Source organism: Bidens hawaiensis, unplaced genomic scaffold (genome assembly GCF_021521415.1).
Source record: "Bidens hawaiensis isolate Kalapana, Puna unplaced genomic scaffold, B.hawaiensis_p1.1 tig00039978_1, whole genome shotgun sequence".
NCBI classification, from domain to species: domain Eukaryota; kingdom Viridiplantae; phylum Streptophyta; class Magnoliopsida; order Asterales; family Asteraceae; genus Bidens; species Bidens hawaiensis.
The window spans coordinates 43,982-67,216 of NW_027505634.1; the positions used below are offsets into that span (position 1 = coordinate 43,982).

Genomic DNA, 23,235 nt, shown 5'->3' on the forward strand with positions numbered 1-23,235 from the left:
CCATTTATTTAACCAGATTAACTCCCACCAAACATGTTGTTGGATTATATCATTTGATGTTTTTGGTTCAATGTTTGCTATGAAATTAAGTTGATTTTATTGTTGGATTATATAGAAATTAAGTTGATTTTATTGTTGGATTATATAATGTCATTCTTTTTTTGAATATTTGATATTAATATTAAGGATTATATACTTTGTTAGATTACGTCATGTCGTTTTGGTAGCAAACTTTTAGGCCCAATTACATTGTTTTGGTTACGGTTAATCGATCCATAACCGCCTCACTATAACCTATAAAACCGATTAAAACCAAAACTGCCGTAATGGGTCGGTTATGGTTATGGTTATCCATTAACCGACATATCAGTTATGGTTATGGGTTTGACCAAAACCGCTCCAAACCGACCCATGCACACCCCTAATAGACATAATAATGTAATGTCTCATGCCAAAGTGGCGGTGTCGATACAAAATTGAGCCTTTAAGAGTCATTGGAGACGAGGGGCTGAGCATCCATTTGTCCAATCACGTCAAACTGTAACAGAGATAGATGAACTGTCTTTCCCTCATCTTAATATCGAGTGTTAAAGACGAATGGAAATGGCTTGGCAATCCAAATAGTACATTTATGGACTTTTGTCAAGTGTTGCAGACAGTGACGTATGTAGTTAAGTAGGAGGGGGGAATCAGTGCCTTAATTTTTTTTAGTTTATATATGTTTGTGTTCGTTTAAGTTTGTTTGTACGTGCTAGTTTATCTTTGTTCAATAATGTTCATTTATGTTCGTGGACTGTTTGTTTATATTTTAGATTCACGAACATAAATGAACACGAACATGATAATTTTTTAAACAAACGAACATCAACACAACTATTTATCCGACTAAATATTCATATTTGTGTTCGTCTACATGCCTATGGATGCCCTTGCACGTAGATATATCATTGCTATCTTGGATTAATGACCTTACTAAAAGCAACAACAATAACATTTTGAAATCTACCTATTTTTTTAATAGCGTTTGGATTCACCCCAATACTCGAATGAGTATTCCTGAGACGAGATGTCACAACTCATATTGATTTTAACGTTCAAGACCTGATTCACCCAAAAACACAATAAATGAGAAACCCCACCACCAGATCATCGTGGGACCCGGTGGTGGAAATTAATAAAAAATAAATCTTGGTTTTATAATAGTGCGCTTAAAACATTGGGCACACCGGGGTCAAATTCAGGCGGAGGGTGACTAAACAACGACTCCCTCCAATCCAATCCAACACCCACTCGCTTTAAATAATAATAATAATATTAACAACATTCACTCTTGCTTCTTTTAACAACAAACCAACTGCTCTCACCAATCATCCGTCAACATGAACTCCAATCACTTGCTTCTCGAAGAGCCTATACGCATGGCCTCCATCCTCGAACCTTCCAGATCCGTAAGCTCTCTTCGATTTCGTTTCAAAGCTTTCATAATTTGAATTATCGTTCGTTTTTTTATTGTAGAGTTATTTTCCGTCAATGACGAAGATCGTCGGAACGCTGGGACCGAAATCGAGATCCGTGGAAGTTATTTCGCAGTGTCTAATGGCCGGAATGTCTGGTAATTAATTAATTTAGTTAAACTCATTTTACGCTTTCTGTGTGTTTGATGTGAATGATTCATGGATCTATGATCTATCTGGTGGTAAAGTGTTAGTAATTAGTGGTATACATGATGAGCATGTTTTAACGAATTCCGTTAATACTCACCGAGTACTTGATTATCATGTTTTCAGTATTAGTTTCGGTAACTCTTATTAATGATACCAATACCGATACCGATTCGGCACCGCTAGATGTTCGGTATTTTTAATGCTGTATTGTTACTGGTACTCGATTTTATGTTTTTATTTGCATTTTATAAACACTGCATTTTCTTTATCATTAAACAATATTTTTTTTATGTCTTTATCGTTATATATTCTCTTTCCTCTCATCACAACCGCTTTCAAATATATTTAAAAAAATAAAAATAGAGGATGAATAGTATTTCTTCAAATTTACTTAAAATTTGCTCTATCTCTTTAAAATTTTCTCTATCATTCCCTCACAACAAATTATAATCCTCTAAAAAAATTTAAATAACTTCCTCACATAATTATAAAGGAGCTGCCGGAAATGCTCTTAGATGATATCTCGGAAAATGAAATTGAATAAAATAATAATAATAATAATAATAATAATAATATTATTATTATTATTATTATTATATGATTGTTTGTCGAGTGACGTTTGGTTAATTGTTTGCTTTTTCTTAAATAAGATAGTGATAGTTTCTTCGAATGGATGATGAGGATGCTTTACTGAATACCATATTAATAAGGATTTGATTTTAATACTATATTTTTGTTATGATTCATTTAAAAGAAATTAGCTTATATATTTTGTTACTTGTTAAAGTCTATGAGTCTTTTTTATTTCGGCTCGGAAGAGGTATTTAAATCCTCAGGCCGGCCTTACTAATACTGTATCGAACCGGTACCAACCAAACACAATTATTGGTATTCAGTTTTTATGTATTCACTATCGGTACCATTCGGTTTTGGTATTTTCCGGTATCTTCGATGGTACCCATCACCAACCGAACGCAATTAGTACCATAACAGTACTCAATTTTCATCTTCGGTATCAGTAGCATTCAGTTTTGTTATTATTCGGTATTTTCAATGGTGCCGGCCAAACACAATCCATACCGGTGTACTCGATATTCACGGCGCATTCAGTTTCGGTATTTTAGCGGTATCGATACCGGTTAGTACTGAATTGACAAAATCAGTACAATATTTGGTATATAGTTTCACTAATTTTTGGTATCATTATTGTTCGGTACGGTACCAGTTCAGTACTGATCTCATCTCTTCAAAGTTACGAGCAACAATGTTCAATAGAAAATTAAATGACTTTGATTTTTTACAATGAAACTGATTATGTTAGATGCTACGAGCAACAATGTTCAATAGAGAATTAATAAACTGTTTTAATTTTAAATATGACATAAATTTTCTGGCCAAATTGGGCATACTTTCTATCAGCCTCATTTTGGTAAAAATGATAAAATACTTAACTGATTAATTACTGAAGAAAATGATAAAATACTTAACTGATTAATTACTGAAGATTATCGTATAGAGATCATAAGAAACCGTAGATGCCCGTTTGTTCATACTGATAGAATCAAATTAATAATATATATTTGGCTTGCTGTGTAGTGGCACGATTCGATTTTACATGGGGAGATGCTGAGTTTCACCAGGAGACATTGGAAAACTTAAAGATTGCTATCAAGAAAACAAAGAAACTGTGTGCTGTAAGTTTCATAACTACCTCATCTCATGAAAAAACATTTGTTATTACAACTATAAACCATCAAAAGATTAAACATCTTTTCTTAATGCAGTATTATTATTCGGTGTGCTGCAGGTTATGTTAGATACAACTGGCCCTGAACTACTTGTTGTCAACAAAGGTGATCATTCTATACCTCTTGAAGCAGATTCATTCGTTGTTTTAACACCTGATCAAGAGAAAGAAGCAACTTCAAGTTTATTGCCAATTAATTTTGGCGGTCTAGCTAAGGTAATAAATTCTTATTTACCATAATACTAGCTTCCAAGTTCAAACCCGTGGATAGTGGAAAAATGAATTACACATACTAATGATTTTAGAAAAAAAAATAAAAAAATATATGTAAATACTCATTAGGTTTCGAAAATACATTAGCTATTATGTAATGTAATTTATTTTCCATTTACTATTTGATTGAAAACAAAAACTACCTAATTAGATTTCAAAGTTTATTAAAATAAAAGATATATTAAATCAAATGTGTTTTATTAGTATAATTAGTTTTTTTTAATATATTCATTACTAAAAAGTGAGGTATATTTAATACGAGAGAGGGGCGGAAAAAAATTTGGTGAGAAGGATATGTAGGCGACACTTAGCACGAGAGATTTTTATTTATTAGATATTTAGATTAGATTTAGATTTAGATTGCTTGTTAAACCATACTACTGTATGTTTAACTCAAAGTAATTACTGATGTTTGTAGGCAGTAAAGCCCGGTGACACCATTTTTCTTGGCCAATACTTGTTTACAGGAAGTGAGACAACATCTGTTTGGATGGAGGTAATTTGTACATGTTTATTTATGTACTAAATTAGATTCTGGTTTTGAATTAAGTGTTTATTTATGCAATGCAGGTTTCTGAGGTTAAAGGTGATGATGTTGTTTGTTTGATAAAAAACTCGGCTGTTCTTGCTGGTACATTGTACACTTTACATGTTTCCCAAGTTCATATTGATTTGCCAACACTTCCAGATAAAGATAAAGAGGTAAACAATCTCAGTATTTAGAAATTAATCGATTAGCTACGGGAGTTTACTGTTTACTTATACCAATATTATTTAAAACAAACCAAAGGGTGCCTTATCGATCAATCAAGTATCGATTTGTTCTTTTATGTTTGATTGTAGGTTATCAACACATGGGGAGTCAAAAACGGTGTTGACATATTATCTCTGTCACATGCGCGTACTGGGCAAGATATTCGAGAAGTATAGAATTACTCCTTAATTGCTTACATATGTAATTCAATTGTTTGTATCGACTATTTTACACATACAATTCATTTCTCTTGCTTTTTTGTAGGCTCGTGAATATCTTTCTAAACTAGGTGATCTCAATCAAACTCAGATTTTTGCGAAAATTGAGAATGTAGAGGTGAGAACATGAGATGCTTATTTTGGCATATTTTAATCAGAGATGATCACATAATGTATATAGTTAGTTTCATTTAGTCGAATTTCGGTTAAAAGCATATTGAATGACCAAAATAGCCTTACTTTTTGAATAGACAGCACTTTTATACTATACCCCGTCAGTGGTATTTTTGTCTTTTCAAAGATTCTAAGGGCTTTCTAATGGTATTTTTGTCTTTTCAAACATTCGACAAGTTGCGCATATAATCATATATTAATGTTTTTACATGCGTGTCTGATATGATGCAGGGTCTATTGAATTTTGATGAATTACTTCAGGAAGCAGATGGAATTATTCTTGCTAGGGGTAATTTGGGGATAGACCTTCCACCAGAGAAGGTTAGCATGAAATTACCTGTCCTCATTTTCCGAGTATTATCATTATCACTGTGATTATTTTGTAGAATCATAACCGATTTTCGATATTTTAGGTATTTCTGTTTCAAAAAGCAGCTGTTTACAAATGCAATATGGCCGGTAAACCGGCTGTTGTTACTCGTGTTGTTGATAGCATGACTGATAACTTAAGGCCCACCCGTGCTGAAGCTACTGATGTTGCTAATGCTGTTTTAGATGGTGAGTAATTAAGTATATTATAATCTTACAGTAATATATATTTATATTATATCTACAATAAGATATCCTTATAATCAGAGTTTAGTATGCTCTACCCCATTACGAGCAGTTTTTTTCCCTCGTATGTCGATTATATTTATAGAATAGAAATTGTACAAAAAGGTAATTGCTTCTAATTTTATGTGTGCTAATGTTTTTGTTTGTATCAGGAGCTGATGCAATTCTTCTAGGTGCAGAGACAATGAGGGGTTTGTACCCTGTCGAAACCATCTCTATCGTCGGTAAAATTTGTGGGGAGGTATTATTTCTTGCTGATTTTAAATAATCGCTGATGCTGCGTCTTTTTATCGTTTTATTTATATGCTACTTGGCATCTGATTTAACACGTAATAATTTTTTAATATATCAGAAAAATATAATCTTATGTAGAATCAGTTAAACCAAATAAAAGACCGTTATTTTAAATTTGTAAATAAAATTTATTTTTATAATCTTTCATGTACGCGTTTCTTTGAATGTCTGCTGTCTGATGTGGCAGCTGTTATGACATAAACTAGTGCCACACCAGCAATTGTGACATTGTGAAGTTAATTTCTAATTTGTGCTATATTTGTCTGTCAATCATACATTGTTATTCAGTATCTTGATTTAGCTTTACTGTATACAGTCTGAGAAAGTGTACAATCAAGACTCGTATTTCAAGAAAACCGTCAAATATGTCGGCGAACCAATGACCCACTTGGAATCTATTGCTTCCTCTGCGGTACAGTATATTATATAACATATGGTTATTATGTAAATGATTAAATCATAAGTATGTTAAACCGAAAGAGTTATATATAGGTCCGTGCTGCTATCAAGGTTAAAGCGTCGGTTATCATTTGCTTCACTTCATCCGGAAGAGCTGCAAGGTGCGTATTTTATAGTATAAAGTTTACAAAAATGTTTTATTTTCCCATTTTGTAATAGTTGATAATCAATATAAAATCTGCAGGTTAATCGCCAAGTACAGACCTACCATGCCTGTGCTCTCGGTGGTGATTCCACGCCTTAAAACGAATCAGCTTCGTTGGACATTTACCGGTGCTTTTGAGGTACATACAAGATACAATAATAAGTTGTTTTCTTTTTTGGTAAAAAATTAACTACTTGTTTATGGGAAAACTTATTTCTGTTTGTTGTCCGGTTTTTTCGTGACTTTAAAAAGGCAAGGCAGTCACTCATCATAAGAGGTCTTTTCCCTATGCTTGCGGATCCTCGACATCCTGTAAGAAATTCTTTATAAGAAGTTTATTAGTTTTGTGAAAAAGCTGATAAATGTTTTATTTTGCAGGCGGAATCTACGGGTGCTACAAATGAGTCAGTTTTGAAGGTGGCTTTGGATCACGGTAGGAGTATCGGTGTGATAAAGCCGCATGATCGGGTTGTCGTTTGCCAGAAAGTTGGGGATGATTCCGTGGTTAAGATCATCGAGCTTGAAGATTAGCAACACTAATTAGTAATTACTGGTACACGGTTATTTACGTATGTAATATCATGTAACTTCCTTTTGCTATATTTCGGAGTGTGTTTGTTGTTGTAATGTATATCACGAAGCCTGCAAGCTATAAGTTTTTGTTGTGGCATTACATAACGCGTTTAAAAAGTGAATCTTTTAGTTTAACGAGTTTTTATGTGAGACGTACGTTATTACTCAAGCTAGTTCGATAATAAACTACTATATCTGTAAGCTTACTCGCATTAAAAGTCGGTCTCAAAGTTAACTATCTCATCACATACACATTGAACATTCAACCATAATCGGCATGGTGTTTCAGCGATCCCCGCGAACTCCACCACGTCAACTTTCTACCCTGCTGCATCTCCAGCCGCTTCCAGTTTCTTCTTAATGTCGCGTGACGAGTGCCTGACTGGCGTCTGCACGACGCTCCCACCGCTGCAGGCTCCTTCAGGTCACTCCAGTGGCACCCCACTGGTATACTGCATTTTTTTTATAGAAAGAATAAAGTTCAACAAATTTAAACTATCACAAGACATGAAACTGTTATATCATAATATACTATAAATTAAAATCAAAGTCTGCATATCAAGATTCAACAGCTTGAAGTCATTTTAAGCTTAACATTGATCTTGAATTGTTGGGTGTCCGGACATGGGCGAAGCATTGTGAGGGACATCTACTTTTTTCTTTTCGCAGTAGCGTAAATTTATCCGTTCTTTGCATGAACATTTTTAGACGTAGTGTAAATTTACCCTTTTTCGACAGAAAATTCGATCCCACCCCCTCGTTTATGAAATTTTCAATATATTTTTTTAGTCCGACCCCTGGCGTTCTCGTCCAAGTTTCGCACTAGGACTCAGTCGAGCAACCTGGACAAAATCTAACCACCTACCAAACTGGCTAAACCAAATCACAAGAGTTGGAATCCGAAAACAATGCCCAACCCAATTCACTAATTTCACCATCTTCAATTCCATTTGGTTTCATTAACCGAAATCTATCATAAACCAATCTGCGAAGCCAAACCATCAGTGACAGTCTTGCTAATATACCCTAGCCACCCGAAACCCTTAACCGTTGAACACCCCAAACACCCTTATTATTGCATTTTGTAATTAGTTTTCAATATCATAAGATTATAATAAAATTCACTCCTACGCACCGATTAATCACAATATAGTCAAAATAAAATATATATATATATATAATTTTGGAATGTATATATATGTGTATATGTGAAAGATTAAATTATAAATATGAACTCCAGTCCGATCAATCCTTAGTAATTCCGATTAATCATTGGTCCCCACCTCACTGTCCGACTAGTGCCTAGCGAGTTTTACAATTGAACAAATAGAATTCACGAAAAATAATTCAAAGCGAATTTAGGTAACAAAATCATACATTGTTTGGAACAAAATTCACCAAAAGGTTATATTATTATTACTGATTATAGCAAAAGGCTAAATCCACAATGCATGCATATGTATCATAAATTACAATCCCAAATCATAACACTAATTAAGTGATGAACACATGAAATTATAATTTACAACTTCAACCAATCTACACGGTACTAAACTTGATCACCGCCTTCGTCCCTTCACTCACCGCATGCTTTGCCAACTCACCAGGCAACACAAGCTTCACCGCAGTCTCAATCTCCCTCGACGTGATAGTCGGCTTGTTATTGTACCTAGCAACCCTTGACGCCTCCTGCGCGAGCTTCTCAAAGATATCGTTGATAAACGAGTTGATTACGCCCACGGCTTGGCTTGAGATCCCTAAATCCGGATGCACTTCCTTCAACACCTTCAATATGTAGCACTTGTACGTCTCCACGGGGTTCTTGGATCTTTTTTTCTTCTTGTCCGTGGCTGCGGACGCCTCCTTAGGGAGGGCTTTTACGGCTAGAGGGTTTTCTTCTGCAGCTGGGGTTTTTTGGGTCGGGTTCTTTTGTGCCTTTGGTGCCATTGAAATTGTTATGCGAAGGATGTTTGTGTTTGTTTGATGGAGTTAATAAAGGTGGTGGTGTAGTAATTTGGTGTGTTGTTATTGGTTGATATTTAGTTAAGATGGATTGTGAGTTTAAGCCGTGGATTGTGTGGGATTAATGTTATTGGACGCTAAAGATTAAATGTGTGAAAGCACTGAAATTCATGTGGAAAATGACGAGTTGACCAATGCTTTTTTATTTTTTTTTTACAGCCAAAAAATTCTTCAGATTGTCATCTTCTAGCACATCTAAGATACACTTGTTTTTCGATCAGCAAAAAACCTTACTTAAGGCAAATGTCTCGAATGCACGATACTGTGGTGAGATAAAACTCGTTCAGTTCAAGAATCTAACTAGTGAATGCCACCAGCTCACCTAGTCTCCCATTATCACCTTAGTGCCACTGAAACTAAATGATGGGGGCAAGAATCTAACATGAATCACATGAAACGCGAACTCTCTCCTTACCACTTCATCAACAGCTCATTGACAAATATGTTGATCTTTTATAATCTACAATTTTTCATCAGATTCTCTATCTCAATCTCAGTATATATAATTTAGAATTTAATGAATAGTACTGTCATAAGTTATAATTGTAGAGTTGTACTATTCAGCACCTCTATAAATATTTATAATTGTATAAGAAATATATAAGAATAATAAAATAAATAAGTGTTAGTGATTACGATAAACATAAAGATCGAGAACTTGATGTGATTAGTTAAAATAAAATTTAGAGAAGTATCACATTTAGTTAAATTATAGAGAAGGAGACAGAGAGGTTGATGTGAATGTTTTTACTTTGACTAAAATTTTCTCCAACCCGTCGTATTTCTAATTATTAATCTGATAGTTTTTAAAGCCAACAAAATTTGTCACATGTCCAAATACCAGCAAGCTGCTAGATTATCGTCCAAAACTCCAAATAACAGTGAGAAAAGTTGGTTTAAAATTGAAATTAAAATTAATATTTGGTTAAAGATGAGTGGGTAAACTTGCAGATATTATTTAATTAAATAAAAATTGGTTAAAGTTGAGGGTGGAAAATTATAAATATTTTAAATAATTGGAAATTAACATATGAATTGTGTGTTCAAAAGAAAAGTTTACCTCCTTTTTATATATGTACATTATGCATTAAAATAAGTAAAACTCTTAAAATCATATTTACAGTGTGGTTAGATTTTAGTATAACAGCCAATCACATGAAGTAGGATGTTTGATAAGTATACAAATGTGTTGTTCAGTAAAAAATTGCGGCGCATCCAACAATTGAATCTCCTCGATGGTAGTAGTTCAGCTATGATATGTAGCAACAGGTTGAGAAGATTCGTTGCTATTTTTGGCCTTAGACGACTATGATTATTTTCGGGAAATCTTAGTAGATTTGGTAACATAGTGTTTGTGCATCATGATGGTGACCCCATTTATCGTTGACTAGGGTTGAATCACTGTCGGAGTCGTTTTAGTGACGCTACTTTCAAATTTAGCTACTTTTTAACGATACATCACATGCATTAGTTATCATGACGCATTGATTGATGAAACTCATAAGTTACATTATATAAAGTTGCATAGGTCAACCGTCTTGTAGAAAACCCTACAAACTTTTAGAATGATGTTAGATTTCTAGTGCAACAACCAATCACATGAAGCAGGAAGTTTTATAAGTATTAACGTTTGTTTTAGTCAAAATTGCGGCGCATACAACGATTTGATTTCGTCAATGCAACTTTCATTTATTCTTCCCGTTTCACTCGTGCTAGAATATCATACACATGTTACGTATGTCATTTCTAGGTTAGGAAAACTTACATCTAGAGTCCATTACTAGATATATGAGAACTACTCCATATTTCATAATCTTGGCAACACAGACTAAAACAAGAGAGAGAGAGAGAGAGATATCAAATGCATATCTAAGTGATTTTTAAAGAACCACTTAGGCTCTTTGTAGATGCATACAGAAAACGTAAAAAAATTAAACAAAATCAGATTATATTTAGCAATCTCTTGTCAAAACCTAACCTTTTTGTTGAAGAAGAATGAGTAGACAATTTTGATTGACGCTAACATTGTATCTATATTTTTAAATCCTCTTGAACTCATAATGCAAACCAAAACTCATTAGATGTTTGTCTTTAACGAGCAAACAATTTTGTTGGGCATTAACAAGGTGTATCTAGATGTTCAACACCATTTTAAACCCATAATCCAAACCCTAACTCGTTAGATGTTGTTTTTTTTTTGTCATATCAAATTGGCCTTCTTAATTATTCTTTTAAAATGTTTTTAAATAATAATAATAATAATAATAAAGGAAAAAGAAAAAGAAAAACATGGTTGGTAAACATATAAAGACAAGTAAATTGCCATTTTATGTGATCTGGTATTTAACATTTAACCACAAATAAATATTAAAAGATGATTGATTTTTTAAAATGATCCTTACCTGTGACATGAAAATAAAAATAAATAAGAAAAAATAATAATTGAAGCCGTTAAGATCATCATATAGAGTTGAAATATTAATTGTGTATGACCATATGTAGGTAGTTGCACTTCTTAAGTTAAACCATACAACTGTTCTTTGTTATCTCTATATTATATTTATTTGAGTGGAAGAAAATCTTACATGTAAACCCATATTTTCAGGGCCATATCCAAGATCGATTTCTCGATCATCATGAGACGGTACCTTTGATGCATGGAAACTGGATGGAATCCATAAACCTCGCCCCCTGTCATGTTTGAGCCTGAGATTAAAATCCTGATCCGTCCATTCATCCAGTATCATTTAAATTGGCCCAAGTGGAAATTAACTTGCGTCTATGCGTCTGCACTTAACTAGGGAGGACACGCCTAGTCAATATTTTTGTTAAATACTTATGTTAATAAAATATATTTTTAATATAATAAAATAAATTAACTATTTATTTACAAGCACTTCAAATAATTCTAAATGTAAGAAACTTAAGTAAAATATTGGATAATAAATATAAAAAATTAACTATACTTAAATAAATTTCATATTATTACATCAAAACATAATAAAACTTGAAAGTTTAGTTTTAAAAACATTAATTTAAATAAGAAATAATTTAACTAGAAAATAATATATTATCAAATTCTTGTTAGTGTCATATGATTGACCTCCTAACAAACTCGACTACTCGAGCATAGCATTCATTGCAAGGATAAGCAAATGGTATTAGGTGTATCAAAACCAGTATCAAGTTAATTTTTGGGAAATCGAGATTTTTGCCTTTGTTATCGGTGCTTAACCGAGCATTTTCAATATCAATACCAAAGTTTAAGAGAAAATCGAGATCAGGATTTTCGGGATAGGTCCCAAGCTCATCTATCTGGCATACATTGTCACATGTATAATTGGGTTTTTAAGCCTTGTTGCATGCTAAATATAGTAAAAATTTTGGAAAGCAAGCGGTGATGATGACATAAGAAATGTGAATTAACACTTATCTCTTTTGCTCTATTTATGGCTTTTAGTTGGTCACAATACAGTTGTGTATCATTCATTATCTTTGCTATAAATTCAGCTATATTGTTTTATATTACTACATGCAAAATTAAACAATCCTTTCAACTTATTGTGATTTCTGAAAGAATCGTGTCGGTTTTCGAAATGGCAGGTTGTAGTTTCTGGCTTGTGTTTGCTATTTGTGTTTTTGTTTCTGTTGTTGTTGAACTTGGTGGTACTCGCGTGTCTGCGAATGTTGTGTTTGAGGTGCATAACAAGTTTCATATGGAAAATACAACATTGAGTGCTTACATTGATCATGATTCTCATCGTCGACGAATTCTGTCCGGCACCGATCTTCATATCGGCGGCGGCAGCAATCCCTCATACATTGGGTAAGCTCTCTCTCTCTCTCTCATACCGTAATACTAAATGTGTAATTTAGAAATAGAGTTAGATCTTGCGATAAGAAAATTAATTAATTTAAGAATTTTTTTAGCAACAATTGAGTTGTTTCTTTAAAATCCGGTTTTTCAAATGCTAAATGTTATTTGGTTTCAGTGTAATTTTATGATCATTTTGTGTTCTTAAAAAAAACCTTATTTAATGTTTTGAGTAACAAGATTTACAAGCAATTATTACATACATGAAAATACAACACCTAATATCATATACATATTATTCATTTTTCAAGATCATTTAGAGTTGTTTTCTGTTTATGCAAATATTAAAGATTTGTTATTGCACTAGATGTTTGCCTATGCATTTGATCTGATTTTTACAATATATTTTTTTAAATATTTAATTTGGCTTTATTATTAATTTTTAAATCTAGATTATACTACACAAAAATTCACATTGGAAGTCCCCCCAAGGAGTATCATGTCCAAATAGATACAGGAAGCAATATCATGTGGCTAAATTGTGCAGGATGTGTGGAGTGTCCAAGAACAAGTGATCTTGGAGTAAGTTTATTTAAATTCTTACCTTATATCACTCACATTTTATATATACTTACTTTTTTTGTTTCATGTTTTAAGGTCCCACTCTCGTTATACAATCCTCAAGGGTCATCAAGTTCACGAACCGTTAAGTGTGAGGAACATTTTTGCACCACGGAACTCGATCCATCAAATAACCGGTGTGTTAATGGGGCGTGGTGTCCATATACTGTGAAGTATAGTGACGGCAGTTCAACAACCGGGTATTTTGTTAATGATGTTGTGCAACTTAACAAAATTTCCGGGAATCTCAAGACCACTAATATGACAGGGAATATTATGTTCGGATGAGTTAATTCCTACATTAATTTTGTAGAGGAATACAAAATATTTAAAATATCTTTTTTTTTTAACAACATCCTTAGCTTTGAAAAAGAATAATTAAATGTAATTCGTGCAAAATATGTTAGTAACTTTGACCATGTTGAGCTTTTCTTTTTTTAAGTAACCTTACATCTTAATCTATAAAATGTGTAGGTTTTTATCTTTATTTACAAATGTTATTTTATGATTCCAAGTTTACACTTCACAATTTGTGATCCAAAATAGGTGCGGAGCGAGGCAATCGGGAACATTAGGTAAAACCAAACAAGCCCTTGATGGGATTTTAGGGTTCGAGCAATCAAATTCATCGATGATATCACAACTTGCGTCATCCAAAAAGGTGAAAAAGATGTTCTCCCATTGCTTGACTCGTTCTAAAGGTGGGATCTTTGCCATTGGGGAAGTTGTGCACCCAAAGTAAATACAACACCGTTGTTGTCTAATACGTAAGCTGTCTTTCTTTCAAATGTAAAAGATTGTACATTTTGTTATCTTTATATTGTTATAATAAATCTTGATTACATTTTTATCTACATTGTAGGTACGATTTCATCATTGAGTTGAAAGAAATTCAAGTGGATCAGGACTTTGTAACGCTTCCAATGTATATATTCAACATTCCAGCGACGCGAGGAGCCATAATTGATAGCGGTACAACTTTAGCTTATTTTCCTCAGCAGGTTTATAGCCAGTTAATGGAAAAGGTATCTATACTATTAATTTTTAGCGCGTTACATTTATTTATAATTTTTTTCTCACTGTTGACTATTGACCTAGGTTATGGCTTCACAACCAGGTGTCGAAGTTCACATAGTTGATGACAAGTTCAAGTGTTTCGCGGGTGAAGGAAAGTAAGGACTCTCATTATTTTACAACTTTAATTTGTAGTGAATTATTTTTAAGCTTTCTTGATATTAAACAAGTTTAAGAAGTAAAATTTATATATGATACTGCAGTGTAGATAATGCCTTCCCGATTGTCACGTTTCACTTTGCCAATGCTATGAAGTTGAGAGTTCATCCGAGTCAGTATATTTTCAGAACTCGGGTATATATATATATGCTCTGGCTTTTTGTAGACCTTTATTTATTTTTTGTAATCACTTGCATTACATTGTGTTTTCAGCATAATTTATTGTGCATTGGTTTTTTGAGTAATGACCCGCAACTAGGGGGAGCGAATACGATCTTGTTGGGAGGTTAGGCAAAACAATCCATGAAATTATGACAAATCTTTTAAATGCTTAGCTAATAATTTTTTTACAAAATGTTGTGGTTTCTCATGTTGTATTTTGCATGTAGATGTTGTAATGACAAACAAGTTGGTGACATACAACATGGAAGATCAAAGCATCGGATGGACGGATTATGATTGTAAGTGCATACTCTTATTAGGGTAAAACACGTTTCAGGTTGAAATGGATCATTTTTTAATACGGGTTAACGTGTCAACCCATAAGGGGTTGTCTGGTGTCATAAACATACTATTGCATTTATAATACGGATCTTTGTTGTTTTCATTTTCAGGCTTTTCGAGCATTAAAGTGAAAGACGAAGAGAGTGGCGAAGTTTATAAGGTCGGAGCTCATAATATCAAATGGTCGAGTCAGAGAGGGAGTTCTAGTCGTGTTAATGTGTCGGGTTTTGTATTGTTGGTGTTCATTATAGCTACAAACATAATAATGTATTAGTAACAAGAGTTTGAACTTGTTCTTCATGGGAGTGTGTAAATAAAATATGTGATATCAAGTTCAAATCTATCTTTCTGTTTGTTACTTTTACTCACATAGTTTTCTTAAATTGGTCGATTTGGGTTATATCGAAAAATATAAGGAAATAAAATATTTTTATTAAAATCGTCTAAAATGCACTTAAATATTCTTCTTGTATTAAAATCTTAGGTAATTACTAATTACTCTTTAACACCACAATTTTATCGATTATCTACGAAGCCTGTTACAGTTGATTACGATACGCGTTTGTTTAGATGATTTAATTTCAACTGATATTAAAAACAATCAAAACATTGGAAAAGAAAAAAACATAAATGAATAAAATGTTTAATAAACTAAATACATCATGTGGTTGAATTGTTTAAACCATTTAATTAAAAAAATTGACATATCAACTAGTTTAAGGGTTAACTAAATATTTCTGAGATGTTTAAACCATTTACAACCAAACCCGCTAACCCATTTACAACCAACTTACATCCCCACTGAGATGTTTAAACCATTTACAACCAAACCCGCTAACCCATTTACAACCAACTTACATCCCCACAACCCTGTTACACAGATTATGTTCAGGTTCATCTCAACCCGTCTGTCAATCCATACCATTAAACCGCTAGTTAAAATACACAAATAGTTAAATAGTAACTATACTGTTCACTAAGACACAAATAGTAAATAGGTTTCTTGCTTATCATTTTACAAACAATAGAAGGAAACCGTCACATTTTCTTCCAAAGTAAATATTATTTAGACATCTTAACCTTACAAAACCTCTCCAAAAATATAAAGACACTCACCATGTGCACAAATAAAACGTTCGCACCCAGACAAGAAAAACTTCCATATCAAAACGTCATCATTACGCCATTTTAAAAGCTTAACTACTATATTTAGTTCATGCACGAACAAGAAAAACTTTGGTATCAAAACGTTGTTTTAAAAGCTTAATTACTATTGTCAGTTAAATCATTCGGAATAAAAAAAGTTTAGGAAAATAGAATTCAACATAAATGATTAAAAAGCCAAAAGAAACAAACGTATATACATTAGCACGCGCACATTGTTTTATACATCAGTACGCACGAGACGTCAGCACACGCTCGCGCATATCTTTCTACGTCATTATGCACATGTGTCATGTGCGTGCGTACATCCATCAAGGTACAAATTACATTAACTTTTATATATAAAAATATTTTCGTATAAGGTAGCAGCATTTACACATGTGTACAGAGGCAGCTCAACCATTTTGGGAGGCCTAAAGCGATAAATATAAGGAAATAAAATCTCTTTCTGTTTGGTTACTTTGGTTCGGTCGCATAACGAATTAATGATCATGTTATAAATCCTAACATATAAAACCGGTAAAAGTATAAAATTTAAAGTACTTCAAATTTTATACTTTTTAAGTATATAATAACAAATAACCAGGAAGTAGTTTATTTCAAAGGCACACAAAATCCCTTTGTACATTGTTTCTTTTGACAAAGATGCAAGATTCTATACTGACTAAATAAAAACAGGTCAAAACTCAACAATTAGACCTCATTATTCTCAGTCATTTTGCATTGCAGACTGAATGTCCTTTTTTTTATATAAAAAAAAATTGGCCGATAAATCAGGCAAAACTCTAGCCATGAAATCAGATATAAAGAAAATTGTACAGTTTGCAAGCAAGCTCAAGTGCCATGAGACGTACTCGCTTGCAGCTTGGAATTCAGTTGCGTTTATCAATAGAATCACACCTGTGATGCCTGTTTTTTATTAGATCAGTAGTCTCCGTATATCACTGAAGTTTGATTTTAAAGCTCCGATGAAGTCGCCTGCCAAAAAAAATTAATTAGCCGTTCATCAAATGTGGTTTTATAAATTATTACAACTAACAATATTTTGCCCATTTACAAGCTTTTAAAAACTAATGACAGAGTTAGGCTAAAAGTAATCTAGATTTTTAAAAATAGACTTTGGATAACTATAGCATGTCGGATTTTCTTAATTTTACCTATTTAAGTGAAACACGGCCCAAATCAACCAGATTGTAATGGATAGAACTAGAGGTGGCAAGGTGGCCGGGTCGGGAAAGTTGGTGACGAGTTAAGGCAGGACATTTTTAAGTATGATGGTAACGGGTGGGATTGGACTGAGGGTAAAATGGTAAAAAGAATATACAGGGGTAAAATGGTCAGAAAGATATGAGGGTAACATGGTCATTTTCAAGTTTGACCTTTTAGCTAACACTCTTTTGTCTGTTTTTAAGTTTCAAAAAAATAATGACTCGTTATAGAAATATGAATGTAAAATAGCCAAAAAGTATTTATTTTGTGCAGTTTATTCATTGTTATATAAAAATAACCTTGATTCAAATAAACTTTAGCCGACTTCCAGCCCGTTTGACCACGTCCCTTTTAGCAAAAAAAAAATATTATTTGACCCGTTTGAGCTCAAAATCGACCCGTTAACAAGAAAACAGGTCAAAATTTACACATATACATGTAACTAATGCAGATCACATACCTGAAACTTCTCCATCAAAAACTCGATGCTCAGCAGATAATGTCACATTCATTTTGTTAACGACAGCGGGTATCTCAATACCTGGTTGAAAAAGAATACAGCTTTAATAAGCTACCAACTTTTAACAAACATTTATTAAAATAGCATATAAAAAAATTACAGATGGTTACCATCTTCGCCGATTGCAGGTTCAACCACCGTGTTGCCCCTACCAACCGCAAGAATTCCCGACTGCATTCACAAAACAACTTATCATGTTTTCTAATTAACATAAATAATTTAAAAGTTATTTTTATTTGTGACTGAGATATAGATATAACCTGAGGAGGATTTATAATTGCACAAAATTGATCCACTGGAAACATACCCAAATTCAATATACTGCAAAGCGTATAAACATAAACTTTTTAGGACAAAACTAATATTAAAAATTAAATGATGCATAAAAAATGAAAAAAATAAACTCACCTAAAAGTGCCACCTTGGAACTCGTTTGGTGTAAGCTTCCCTGCTCGGGCCTTTTCAGCAAGTTCCTTGATCTTTAAATAATCGACATATAAGTGGGACTTGTTAAAAAATTATAAATCTGGAAAAACATTAATAGTACCTCGGAGGAAATTGCGGATATGGATTTTTGATCAGCATTTCTCACAATCGGAGTCATTAAACCCTATAAAAAAATTAATAAACCCTAGAAATCACTGAAAAACATGTAAAGAAATTAATACCTTCTCCGTAGCAACTGCAATTGATATATCAACAGAATCACATAATATAATTTCCCCTTTATTGTCATCCCAGAAAGCTGTCATGTAATTTCAAAGTCGTCAGCACTTATTTGACCCAAACCCATTGTGACCCCTGGACCAACCCATTTACACATGCCAGCTGTCAAAGAACCTTACCATTAGCTTTTGGAACATTTCTCAAAGCAATTGCGACAGTTTTAATAACAATGTCATTTACCGACACTTTGACGCCAAATTTATCTGCACATGAAGAAAAATAAAGTTTTATTCAGCTGCTAGAAAAGTAACTTTGATAAGAAGAGACTTCTATCATACCTTTAAGCTCTTTTCTGAAAGATAGAAGAGGATCCAGTATAACATCTGTCAAAACTCAAAACCCGTTTAACTATGTAACTACAAATTAAATGCTGTTATAAACTCACTATATAGAAAGTTTTAGGACCTGCGGTTAGATATAAATGAGGTATGCTCTGTTTTGATTCCAGCAACCTTTTGGCAATAACCTGCGCAAGTACAAACGTGTGACTGTAATGCATAAAACCTCCAAAATTCATTTTATTAGAAAGTTCAGACTGTTATACAGAGTGTTATATAAAAATAATCTTATTAAACCATATGTGACACTAATTATTTTATATAATTTTTTTTGGAGAAAAACTCAGGGTCATGTAACTATAAAAGTGAACCGAACCGAATGAGACCATGTTCATGTTCATTCGTTAAGCATTTTCACGAACACATAACCTATCGAATTTCTTGTTCGTGTTTCTTCAATAAGGAAACAATTTTGTGCGTGTTCATTCGTTAACTCGCAAACAAGCAAAGAAACATTTACTAATTCAAAAATAAAAATCAACATTCTTAAACTTAAGCATTGAGACATAAGCTCCCAAAAGAATATAAAGTACTTTACAAGTTGACATAATTATCTGAAAATACTTGACATAACAAACTAAAAGTTTAAAAATAAATTTATAAAAACCTTTATTGACCAAAAATAAACAAACCAAATATTAACAAACATTAATGAACGTGAATGAACAAACACATTACCAAGCGTTCACAAACACGACCTTCGGTCATGCTGGTTCATTTAATTAGTCATGCAAAATTCTTTGTTCATGTCCATTCGTTTATTAAACGAATAAACGTAAACAAACTTCCACCTAACAGTTCGCTAAACGGTCAGTTGTTTTAGAGCCCTAGGATCAACCCAATTCGGGCCATCCATTTTGCCATTAGAAATGATTGGTGTACCTATCGTAAACATTTTTACATATGAATTCGCCATCATAAAACATAAATTCTATATTTATTTGTAAAAACGCATTTTCAGACTAGAACAAGAAGCAAGAACATATACCTTACGGATTTGGCTATTTGGAATATCCACATATGAATCCGACTGCTGAACATCTGATGATACTGACGCATGTGTCTGAGATTGACTTTGAGGTTGACTTTTTGATGAAGATGTTTTAAGTTCAGATGATGAACTTTTGGTTGCACCTGTGCCAGACTTTATTGCATTTAGGACATCAGATTTCAAGAGAGTGCCACGTGGACCAGTTGCAGTTATTGATGAAGCATCTAACTTATGTTGTGCAATTAGTAACTTTGCAGCTGGACTGATTCTAGAAAAGCTGGACTTTTGTACTTTCTCTTGTTTGTCATTGGTAGCAAGCTGAGCTGGTGTTGCCTCCTTAGCTGCTAAATTACCACTAACGTTTGATTGCACCGCCTCAACATCAGCTGGATCCTCAACCTTCCAAAATAGTAACATCGATTCCAGCGTATTATTAGTGATTAATGCAATTTGATAGAGATGGCAATGTAGACCAATTTAAAGGAAAATTTGGTTTATGTGTAAACTTCAATATTAGATAAGATTAACAGATTGAACAACAAAGACGTGTTTAAAATGCCTAAAATGTTCCCAATTGTTTTATTTCATAATTATATCATCATTGCAATATGTACCTTTTAGAATCATACTTAAAACATCACTTATTTGTAACTAATATTGGTTCACCTTTATAACAGAAAAAGCTTACTGTTATTGCAATGGGTTGTCCAACAGCAACATCTTTTGAACCCTCGGGTGCAAGTATCTTTGCTAGGTACCTGCGATTGGTGTTCCATTAAGATTTCAAGCAATAACAGGTAACCCAACTTAACACTTATAATGTGATGAATATTTGGTTAAAAACAGTCATTATATTGTGTACAGGTGGCAAAATGGGTGGGTAAGTTGAGTTGATTTGGGTAATGGGTCAAAACAGCCAACTTTTCGCCCCTACAAAACTATAATTATCTGGTTTTTTGCATAAAGTAATTAGAGGGTTGTAAAGTTACCATGTGGACCCGTTTGACCTATTTCCTAGTTAAATATTTCTTTTATTTGGATTTGGCAGATTTGACCCATTAGAGATACAAGCATAACCAAAGATGGTGTAATATACACAAAAAAGAAAAGAATAAAAATAATAATTTCAGCATTAAATCACTAGAAAAAGATAACTTTACCCTTCTTCAAGACATTCAAATTCAAGGGTAGCTTTATCAGTCTCTATCTCGCATATGATATCACCAACCTCAATCTATCACAACAAGTGAAAATAAAAACAATGAAAAGATTCAGTGGTGTAAATTTGAGATCGCTTAATGCCAATGAAAATAAATTCATTAAATATAAGACTAACCTTTTCACCTTCCTTTTTCCTCCACCTGGCAATATTCCCCTGGTCCTGTAAATTTATTAAAAAAATAAAATGTTCAAAAGTTTAGCAAGAGAAATGAGATCAATCCGACATCAAGTTAGCTCCACCTTTGTTAACTTACCATAGTTGGTGATAATGCTGGCATTTCAATGAAGATATGTGGAGGAAGTTTAGATGCATCAAGTTTCTCTGGATTTGACTTTTGGGCTGTGTCTTCAGTTTTTACATCAGATTGGGTTGACTTTGTTTGTTTGACCTCTGACCCACCAAGAACACTTTCAGGGATATTTTGTATATCGTTCAAGTCCTCGACCTATATGAATAAATAACGATTATGGGTCATGTAATACAACATATATTAGCTAAAAACCTATAAACTAGAACTTTGATTATATAGAAAGCAAAAAATGATCAAAATAATAATATCAAATAGCATTACCGTAATTGCAATAGGCTGTCCAACTGGCACATCCTTTGTACCGTCTGGTGCCAATATCTTTGCCAGATACCTGCATGGGGTGGTCCACATAATATCATTTTCATTTTAAGAAAACAAAAACAAAAACAAAACTTAATGGTTGAATGAAACTTATGAAATTCAGATTTCAGAATAACAACTATAGGTTTTTTCTTTATAAAACACCAACATATTTTTTCATTTGTCTAGTTTTAGACATTGTACCTTTTTTTTGTACATCTTAGTCATTGGCATATAACTTTGTGTCTATAATGATCAGGAACACTAAAGACATATGATTGTATAAATATAGTACACAGCAATTATAAATTTAAAAGTACTATTAAATTTAGGAATATAAAATTACCCTTCTTCAAGACTTTCAAATTCAAGAGTGGCTTTATCCGTCTGGATTTCACATATGATATCACCCACTTCTATCTAGTAGATAAACAAGCAATCAAATATAAAAAATCAACCATCATTACAAAATATATATATATATATATATAATAGATTAAAAAAAACTTTATATTTTAAAAGACAGTAACAACTTTTGAAAAAACTGACCTTATCTCCTTCTTTCTTCCTCCACTTTGCAATGTTACCTTGCTCCTATATTAAAGCACAAAAGTATGCAAATTTATGAGAAACATAAATTAAAATAGATAAATAAATCAGGTCCATACTGTATCTTACCATTGTTGGTGATAGAGCTGGCATTCCAATAACAACATGTGCAGGAGGTTCTACATGTTAAAAGCTCATTAAAATTAGATACGCCAACTTTCAGAAACAGCTGCCAGCTGGCATTCTGTTTCCTTGAAGATGAGAGAAAGATATACTTAATCACAATTTATAGATAGAGAAGTTTCACACACACCATATTTTTATAAATAGAAGACAATAAAAAAATGTGAATTTGAACTAAAAAGATTCATACCTGCAGATGAATAACATCTAATACCACTCAGTAACTGTAAACAAACAAACATCCTCAGAAGATGAATATTGTGTCAAAAAGAAAAATAAAATTTCAAGTTTAGTTATTAACCTTTAGTTCAGATTGGTTTCCAACACCATTGAATGGAGAAAGATATCTGGGCCTGTAAACCTCATTGTCAGAAAATTATGAAGAAAAATGGATGACTAATAATGTGTTATCTAATTATTCTACCCTTAACGTGCTGTTTTTATCTTTACCACTTCTACACCAATTAACCAAAATCCAGAAATTTATTATCTAATGAATCTATAAAGTTATCAAACACAAATTCAATATTTTGTAGGCTCCATTTTCTTTGTGACCTTACTGTGGCAGATTAAAACAGTTAAATCTACTTTATTAATGTACCATTATACCCAT

At 32.9% G+C, this 23,235-nt stretch overlaps 2 protein-coding genes and 1 pseudogene across 2 annotated transcripts; 2 read left to right on the plus strand and 1 right to left on the minus strand.

Annotated features, from left to right (window-relative positions):
• Nucleotides 1–1,379: 1,379 nt before the first annotated feature.
• On the plus strand, nucleotides 1,380–7,051 carry LOC143614393 (pyruvate kinase 1, cytosolic-like). Its single transcript, XM_077087845.1, has 16 exons — nucleotides 1,380–1,448; nucleotides 1,516–1,612; nucleotides 3,261–3,358; nucleotides 3,472–3,627; nucleotides 4,103–4,180; nucleotides 4,255–4,386; nucleotides 4,528–4,608; nucleotides 4,703–4,774; nucleotides 5,062–5,151; nucleotides 5,244–5,388; nucleotides 5,598–5,686; nucleotides 6,056–6,151; nucleotides 6,232–6,299; nucleotides 6,383–6,482; nucleotides 6,596–6,655; nucleotides 6,722–7,051. The coding sequence occupies exons 1-16, from the start codon at nucleotides 1,380–1,382 to the stop codon at nucleotides 6,872–6,874; spliced, it is 1,584 nt and encodes a 527-aa protein (XP_076943960.1). The 3' UTR covers nucleotides 6,875–7,051.
• A 5,483-nt stretch (nucleotides 7,052–12,534) lies between these two features.
• On the plus strand, nucleotides 12,535–15,384 carry LOC143614396 (aspartic proteinase 36-like; annotated as a pseudogene).
• Nucleotides 15,385–17,149: 1,765 nt separating this feature from the next.
• LOC143614394 (dihydrolipoyllysine-residue acetyltransferase component 1 of pyruvate dehydrogenase complex, mitochondrial) lies at nucleotides 17,150–22,617 on the minus strand. Its single transcript, XM_077087846.1, has 19 exons — nucleotides 22,569–22,617; nucleotides 22,440–22,484; nucleotides 22,237–22,310; nucleotides 21,852–21,921; nucleotides 21,534–21,725; nucleotides 21,395–21,439; nucleotides 21,219–21,292; nucleotides 20,747–20,816; nucleotides 20,056–20,457; nucleotides 19,135–19,195; nucleotides 19,008–19,052; nucleotides 18,849–18,932; nucleotides 18,672–18,748; nucleotides 18,551–18,613; nucleotides 18,412–18,482; nucleotides 18,264–18,324; nucleotides 18,114–18,174; nucleotides 17,944–18,024; nucleotides 17,150–17,252 (listed from the first exon to the last, which is right to left on the minus strand). Exons 1-19 carry the CDS (start codon nucleotides 22,590–22,592, stop codon nucleotides 17,194–17,196), a joined length of 1,659 nt encoding a protein of 552 aa, XP_076943961.1. The 5' UTR covers nucleotides 22,593–22,617; the 3' UTR covers nucleotides 17,150–17,193.
• Nucleotides 22,618–23,235: the final 618 nt, after the last annotated feature.

Coding starts and splice junctions, on each gene's coding strand:
- LOC143614393 (XM_077087845.1), top strand. CDS start 1,380: ATGAACTCCAATCACTTGCTTCTCGAAGAGCCTATACGCATGGCCTCC. Junction 5,152..5,243: donor TAGACCTTCCACCAGAGAAG/GTTAGCATGAAA, acceptor TCGATATTTTAG/GTATTTCTGTTTCAAAAAGC. Junction 6,656..6,721: donor TTGCGGATCCTCGACATCCT/GTAAGAAATTCT, acceptor TTTATTTTGCAG/GCGGAATCTACGGGTGCTAC.
- LOC143614394 (XM_077087846.1), bottom strand. CDS start 22,592: ATGCCAGCTCTATCACCAACAATG. Junction 22,485..22,568: donor CAGCTCTATCACCAACAATG/GTAAGATACAGT, acceptor GCTTTAATATAG/GAGCAAGGTAACATTGCAAA. Junction 18,933..19,007: donor TTTCAGAAAAGAGCTTAAAG/GTATGATAGAAG, acceptor CTTCATGTGCAG/ATAAATTTGGCGTCAAAGTG.